Source organism: Chlamydotis macqueenii, chromosome 1 (genome assembly GCF_036417535.1).
Source record: "Chlamydotis macqueenii isolate bChlMac1 chromosome 1, bChlMac1.mat, whole genome shotgun sequence".
In the NCBI taxonomy this organism is placed as follows: domain Eukaryota; kingdom Metazoa; phylum Chordata; class Aves; order Otidiformes; family Otididae; genus Chlamydotis; species Chlamydotis macqueenii.
The window spans coordinates 186,002,485-186,010,117 of NC_141556.1; the positions used below are offsets into that span (position 1 = coordinate 186,002,485).

Consider the following 7,633-nt stretch of genomic DNA (forward strand, 5'->3'; position numbering starts at 1 on the left):
CTCTGGCTCTGCTCCACGCCTCGTAAATAATAGCTCTCACCTCATTTTAGCTACAAAGGGAAGTAAAAGCAAGCTGCCTGTGTCTTTCTTCAGCAAGCCTAAGGTGCTGTCTTGGAGAGGCAGAACTGAGCACTCTGTTATTAACTGATAATATCAAGGAAATACGCTTGCTTTCTTTTTTTAGCTGCAATTTTTTTTTGCCACAATTACGACAGCATCTTGATGGGGAAGCTGATCTCCAAAGGCCAACGCAAAAGAGATGCTCGAGTTGTCATGCTGGGGCTCGACTTCGCTGGCAAATCCACCCTTCTGTACAAACTGAAGAGTGGCCGGGCTGTGGAGACCTGCCCAACGGTGGGCTTCAATGTGGAGTCTCTGCAAACACCCTGCCGCATATCCTTCAACCTCTGGGACGTCGGTGGACAAGACAGCCTGCGGGCAAGCTGGCCTGATTACCTGGAGGACACCAACATCCTCATCTTTGTGCTTGACAGCACAGACGTGGCCCGGCTGCCCGAAGCGGTGGCAGCGCTAGAGGAAGCCTTGAGCCACCCCAGCATGGCTGGTGTCCCCGTCCTCCTCCTGGCCAACAAGCAAGAGGTACCAGGAGCGCTGGCTGCCACTGAGCTGGAGGAGAGGCTACAGCGGGGGCAGCTGGCGGGGCGCCGCTGGGTGCTCCAGGGCTGCAGCGCCCACACTGGCCAGGGCCTGCAGGAAGCCCTGGCTGTCCTGGGAGAGCTGCTGCGGGGTCTGGAGCAGAGCTCCCCATCCCAAGAGCAACCCCTTGCAGGGCCGGCAGGGAGGAGGTAAACCCTGGTGCAAACCTGAACCTCAAACTGACCCTCCACACTCATCACTGCCAAGCAGGTTTGTCACAGAGGATCCCAGCCTCCAGCTACCCCCTAAAAAGAGCAGACACAGCTGGCACACACTGCGAAGCACCCAGATGCTCACCACCGAAACTCACCAGGAAGATCTCCGAGCACAATTCCCATCATGGAGCATTTTTGGCCCCACCTTTTGGACTCTTATCACCAGCTGCGGCTTGTCCTGCTGTCGCCAGGCTCTGTTATCCATTGCATGCGTGTCCAGTGCTTCAGTGGGGATGCTTTTTGCCAGAGCAATATAAATTATACCAGAGATGCACACAAGAGACAGAGGAGGTTGTTTTCTTTCTGCAGCTCCCAGCCCTGATGCAACTGTCCTGATGGAGTGATCCCCACGGTGGGGCATTTGAATGTGCCCTGTGCCACTTCTTACTCAGCTTGAATCACACATTGATCAATTGGGAAAGTAGCAGCTGCTAAAAGGGAATGGCTGAACTGGAGCAGCGTAAGCACAGGACTTCAAACAGCCGACAGCTAGTTGGTTTTAACACAGCATCTACAGGTATAATGTTCGAGCCATGGACGTTAGTCAGGATTTGGCTGGTGTAATGCGCTTCAAGGATGTATATATATTCATTTCTGCATTTCTTGTTTTGAGTCTTTCTTTTCCATTTGTTGTTTTTATCAAATACTGCTTTCATGAAAATGGTACCTCATTTTCCTTGGATTGTATTTAGATATAAAGAAATCAAACCTGACTTCTAGATGCTTTCAACGATGTCTGCATGGCCAGTCAGCCTCTAAATATCCTCATGGTGGTCTGAACAGCCAAGACGAAGCCTCATCTCTCAGACTCAGTCCATTCTACAGGCAGTGGCTGGTAACCAAGGGGACAGGCAGATTGGTAAGGAAAGGACTCCGCACTCAGCTGCATCCAGGGCAGATGAAATACCCCTGGCAGCTTATGATGAGTTCCTTGTCTTTGTCTGATCCTGCTGAACCTACTTTTGGAAAGACCTATAAAATGTGTGCCTGAGGGCCCCCTGTACCCAAAATGTTGTTATTTGGGGTTAAAATTAATAAATTTTATATAATCTCTACTTTATTATTAAATGAATGAAAGTGGTGGGGGAAGGGAAGAGAGATAACACTAAATTTTCAGGCAGCAGAAGTCAGCTGCTTTCAAGGAGGAACTTATTCAGCCTAGAAACACCAAGGAGAAATACACAGTGAAATCCTCTTCTGTTCATACCAGAGCATTTTACAGTCGTTAGGAATTAAACATCCAGCTGTTACTGGTGCTGTTAGTAGTCTCGTTTCAAAGAAGGCAGGAGCTGGAAAACAAGAAACAGTCATGAAGAAACAGAATATTGTGTTTATAGGATGGTCTCAATAAAATAAATCCTTCCCAATGGAAAAAGTCACCTTTTTTTTTTTTTTAGCTGTGTTAGTGCAGAAGAACTGTTATATGCTATAAAATAGTGCTCTGTGTTGATCTGGCCTGAGTATTGTGGTTATGAGCGTACTTAAACAGCACTGAATTGTATAATGAATTATATGACAAAGCTGTGTGCACAGTAAGGAGGACAAAATCCTGTCTTTAAATCTTTGCAGGTAACATAAGCGGGTTGATCTGCCTTGGGGCTGTTGTGGGTGGTCATTGTTTGCTTCTAACACACAAGTCTCCAATGCACGTGTTGGTATTTGACTGTCGGAGGTGGACCAAGCAGTTCCTGTGAGACAGCACACGTGCTACTGTCCTCCACTAATGGGTGAGGGATCAGCAATAGTTTAAACTCAACACAGACTGAAGGGTTGTCCTGATGATGTTTTACTCTTAATTGGCTCTTGATGCATGCATTTTACTCTGCGGGATTGTCTGCTGGTGATTAAAAAAGGCACTAAAGGTTTCCCATTCCCCCATTAGTGTTTTTTAAGCCCTTTAAAGAGAAAAAAATAGGCTCCTCTGGCAGCAAATAGAGGTAACACCAGCCTTTGGTAGATACTACCAATTAAAAATTAAAATAGCAAGGTAGGAGGTGAGGAGAAGGGGTTGTTCTTGGCAGTAGGCACCCTGAATGCCTGAAAATAGGGAAGAAACATCCCAGTTCCAGAAAGTGTTCTCACTTCCCCTGAAGCAGTAATCTGGCAAAATACCCCATCTCATGGGGCATCATGTGATTTCCATCCTTGTTTTCTGGAATAAGACTTTTCTAGATGCTCGGTCACATTACTCAGCTCATTTATACCATTGTTAGAGACTGTCAAAATGATGCTGGGTCATAATGTTTGAAACAGCCACACAGAGTTTACTTCTAATTATTTTCTCTTTTCTCCTGTGTTGGAAAGCATGTTACAACAAATCAGTCCGTTCTGATCAAATGCTTGCAGGATGCTCACCCATCAGCACTTAAATGCTTCATTGTCAAAACTCCTGCTCCTTTCAAAGGGAGAAGCGTGGAGGCTTGCAAGAAGAAGCCAGCTCTGGGGAGGGAGGTTTGTTACCTCTTTTTCTTGGTAATTCTGCAGGAGACCTGCCGCCACACAGAGCGGTGGTATTAATCCCTTACACGTCTGCATTTACAGACTCCGCAAGGAAGGCACCCGCAAACTTACAGTTTCCATCTGTGCCAACTTCTAAAACAACACAGCTTCTCTCTTAGTAACAGGCAAAAGAAAAATCCTTAGGACACTTCTTTGTTTCAGGTTCCTCACAGATTTGAAGTATCCTTTGAGTTATGGGCCCCAGAGCCAACTCTGGTTTCTCAGGGTCCCTTTTTAGCAGCTTTTCTGGGTGCTAAGTCCATCCCCTTGCTATCCCTGACATTGGCTATCTCAAAGCCAAAAGGAGAAGTTTGGAACAGTAGGGTGTTTCTCTTTTATTTTCTTTTTGTTTGTTTGTTTGTTGTTTTTTTTTTTTTCAGCAACAAGTATTTATTTGGCTCTCTTTATAAAGGAAAAGTATTGCTTGGGAATAGTTTCAATGATGTTTTTTTTCCCCCACCACCCTTGTTATAACTTGCATCCCACCTCCAGACTCTGCTAGCAGCTTTCTACATCATTATCAGCTCTCTTTAACTGGCCTGGTCAATGTTTCGTTGTTAATGTGGTCTGCGTTTCTGTGATCTTGAATCTGGTGGCTATCAGCTAAATGTATTGGTAAAAGTGGCCAACTCATAGAATAGCAAGTTTTGGAAAGGACATCCAGTCCAAACCCCTGCTTAAATCAGGTTGCTCAGGATTTAATGTCTTGAATGTCTCCAAGGATGGAGGTTCAACAACTCAACAACTTTAGAGTCGCTCTAGTATGTACCAACCTTTACAGTAACATAACCCGAATCCATAATTGTGCATTAATCTTCCCAGTCACTCCCCCCTCACTAACAAAACCAGAACACCACTCCACTGACAAGAGCCATACTGGTAAGTATCTGCCCGTGCTTGGAGATGTCAGAGCAGCCTCCTTGCCCAAGGCCATCAGCTCCTCCACCCTGGGACCTCCCATCCCTTCTCTGCTTTGCAGGGATTGCTGCAGTGGGAGCTGCCTCCATGTCCTGCTGCCTCTTTCGAGGACCCTGAGACACTTCAGTCATCTTTCACATTTCTTATGAAAGGGCACAGCTAATTACCCACTGATTTACTAACCTTTCTGTTGGACTGGTTTTTAAAGCAGCTTCAACAAACCCTTTTCATGACTATGAACCCAGCATGGATTTATTTTTTAATTTCTGCAAGAAGGTTTTCATCTGCTCCCAGAGAGAAGGAAAGCAGCAAGCTGAAAATAAAACAACCAACATTAAAACCAGTACAGGAAGGAAGTTCACCTTTTTCCATTCTCTTCACCAGCACAGGAAGGACGATTCACCTTTTCCCCGGTCTCTTCACAACTTTCGTATTTCAGGCATGGGGTGTGTGAGAGGGAGCTGTGACCAGCTGTAACGCTGGGGGAAGAGTCTTAGGGCAGCAGCCAGAAACCCAGGAAAGGCATGGGGGAAGAAAAGTCAATAAGAATTTTTTTTTTAAAAGCTAAGAAGAGCTTTCTTTTCAAATACAACATGAAGCAAAAGATTGCAAAAACCCTATTTTGTTAGGAGACAGGCTGTGTAATGCAGAGGAATGTCTTATTTATCACTTGAACACACCTAATGGCCATAAATTAATTTCCTCCTCTTAAAGAAACTCTGAAATACCACATATAAAGATTTACCACATGTAGCTCACCAAGAAAAAAACAAGGAGCAAAACCATATGTGATACCACCTCTTAAAAAAATTAATACTATTGCCAAATGGTATTAAAAACTAATCATGAAATTACGACTACAACAAATGACAAACTACAGTTCAAGACATTAGAGCCTTCAAAGGATTAATTCACTGGCCTTCATCTAAACTTTCCAACACTTGATTTTTGTGATACATTTGAATATCACACTTGAGTCACAGCCCTGAGCTGGTTGTCTGGGCATTGTTACAAATGCCAGGTAAAGGCTGGCATTTGGCTTAGGATCTCAGTGATGCATCCATGGCTGGGAGTGTGTCATCCCCCCACCTTGTACTTCACACAATCCATTTTGCATAAAATTCCTGCAAAAAGGAAAAAAAAAAAGAAAGATAAAGTGGTCCTGAGCCTCCAGAGCTGCCCCAGGAGGGATGGGGACAATGTCCACTGTGCCCCTGAGAAAAAGCAGCTCTTCAAAGATGGGAACGACCGGGAGGGTGGGGGACGTGTCCTGACGGAGGTGGCTGCAGGCAACCCCAGGGCCTTGGGTGACGTGGGCAACAGGGTCTGACAGGGAGGTGCTGGTTCAGCCCCTTAGTTCCCCCTGGACTTTCTCCCTTAGAGAGACCTTTATTCTCCCATATTTTCTCCCTGAGAAGAAGGAAGCACTTGTGACTTAATTTGATCAGATGCCGCTCTGTCTTTGATAAAGAAAACAGCCTCAATATTTCTGTTGTTCCTTTCTGCACCCTGTCTTCATTCCATGTAAAAAAATCACTCACATTGCCATCTATCTCCCCAGCACCGTCAGCAAAGGAAACCAATGACCTTGCTGTTCCCTCCCCTTGCAGGGCTGAAGACCCCATTAGCCGCCTCCACCACTCCATGGGAGCTCACGCGCCACTGCTGACAGGAGAGCACTAATGCAGGAAAATTGCAGGAGAACAGGCGGTCCTTTGCAAAACATGGCAGGTGCTCCAGTGAGCGTTCACACTCTGGGAATGATCAGGGCCTCAGTCAGACGAAGAAGCCGAAAATGCCACAGACTGGCTTATGGCAGGCTGTGCCTTACTGCGTCCTCGGGGCTGGCCCCGGCTTGCCCTGCTTTTGCCTGTCACTTTGGTCTTGTCACCAGCAAGCAGCAGGTCTGCTGAGATGTGGTTCCCCAACCGCCCGGCTCACGGCCACAAGTGCTCCACGGGAGCATCTCACGGTCTCTGCTGTCTTCCTCATGGGAAGTGCATCCTAATTAAACTATTCCAGTCACATTTTGGTGCTGGAATGTAATGGAGACTCTTGTCATTTTTCTTGACGGTGATGTGCCCCAGGAAAGAAAATAGGTGCAAGGAAAGAGCTTTTGAGAACACACTTGCTGTGAATTTTAAGACTGCGTGTTATACCCATGATGCTAGTACAAGTACTGCACTAAAAGTCATGTCAACCTTTTAAAAAGGAAAAAAAAATATAAAGTAGCAGTGTAGATAATACATCTGCTAAAAAAAAAAAAAAAAAAAAGGCAAACAAACCCCCAAACCCTATAAACCAGGGACAGTGCAGGAACTTTGATCTATACCTCAGGCTGCCTCATTAAAGTCATCAACTACAGAGTCAAAAAAATTAAGAAGCTGAGGCCACACTGTTTGGTTTTGTCATGTGTTGCTGGATTTTGGTTTATTGATACTTAGTTTGGGCCACAGCATTGTGTATTCCCAGCACTGCGCATCTCTGTATTCAGCGACCGAACCCAGCACTTTCAGTCCAAGGGAATAAGCTGCAGCCGATACTGCAGTACGTGCTCCACACTGTAGCTTCGGGACAAAGATCTTCCCAGAAACAGAAACTATCAGTGCTCCACAAAAGTTTAATTTTATTTTTTAAAGATTTAGAAGCAGTGAAATGAAAATAATTTTTCTTAAAAGCATCAGTAATTTTTCTAGGAGACTTTGTCATGCCAGGTTTGGTGATGTATGAGTGATGCTCACCTCAGGCAGCTGCAGGAACGGTTGGTGGGAATCTCGCTGTGCCTTCCAGCTGGTTCAGCACTTGGTGGATTACAGCCACGGCAGGCTTTGTGTAAAGAGGACCTCTGTTTTTTTTTTTTTTTCTGAATCAGCTGGAAGCAAAAGAATGTGTTTTTCCCCTGCTGTCCTATCCAAGTTCCTTGGCAGCAGCATTCTGCCTAACACCCACTCTCACCTGGGCAAACATCCTTGGCAAGCAGGAAGGACCGGGAACAAGGTGCTCTTGAGCTGAGGGACCCATGTGGGTAGCAAACTTCCAGAAAACCTTGAAGATGCTGAGATTCCCTCGCTACAGAAATTGCTGCAGAAGCGCGTATTGGTTTGTCTGCAGCCACAATCGGGAAATGCAGAGAAATACAACTTCTGGTACCTACCAGGCAAGAGGAGACACCAAGAAGACGCAGCACTACCCAGGTCTGCTCGTCACTCCCCCACTCCCTTACTCCCTCCCATGGGACTTCACTGACTTGTCCTTAAACAAGGTGGAAGATTAAGGTTGTGTATTTCTCTGGTGCCTCTCTCCCTATCCGTAGAAGATTTTCTAGCATCCCTCCTAGACTCCTT

General features: G+C 45.8%; 1 protein-coding gene across 1 annotated transcript; it reads left to right on the forward strand.

Moving 5' to 3' along the window:
* Window positions 1–1,581, forward strand: ARL11 (ARF like GTPase 11). The gene has a single exon (XM_010125652.2). It carries the CDS (start codon window positions 223–225, stop codon window positions 808–810), a length of 588 nt encoding a protein of 195 aa, XP_010123954.2. The 5' UTR covers window positions 1–222; the 3' UTR covers window positions 811–1,581.
* Window positions 1,582–7,633: the final 6,052 nt, after the last annotated feature.

Bases quoted from the DNA above. Each gene is read 5' to 3' on its own strand.
- ARL11 (XM_010125652.2), top strand. From the start codon at position 223: ATGGGGAAGCTGATCTCCAAAGGCCAACGCAAAAGAGATGCTCGAGTT.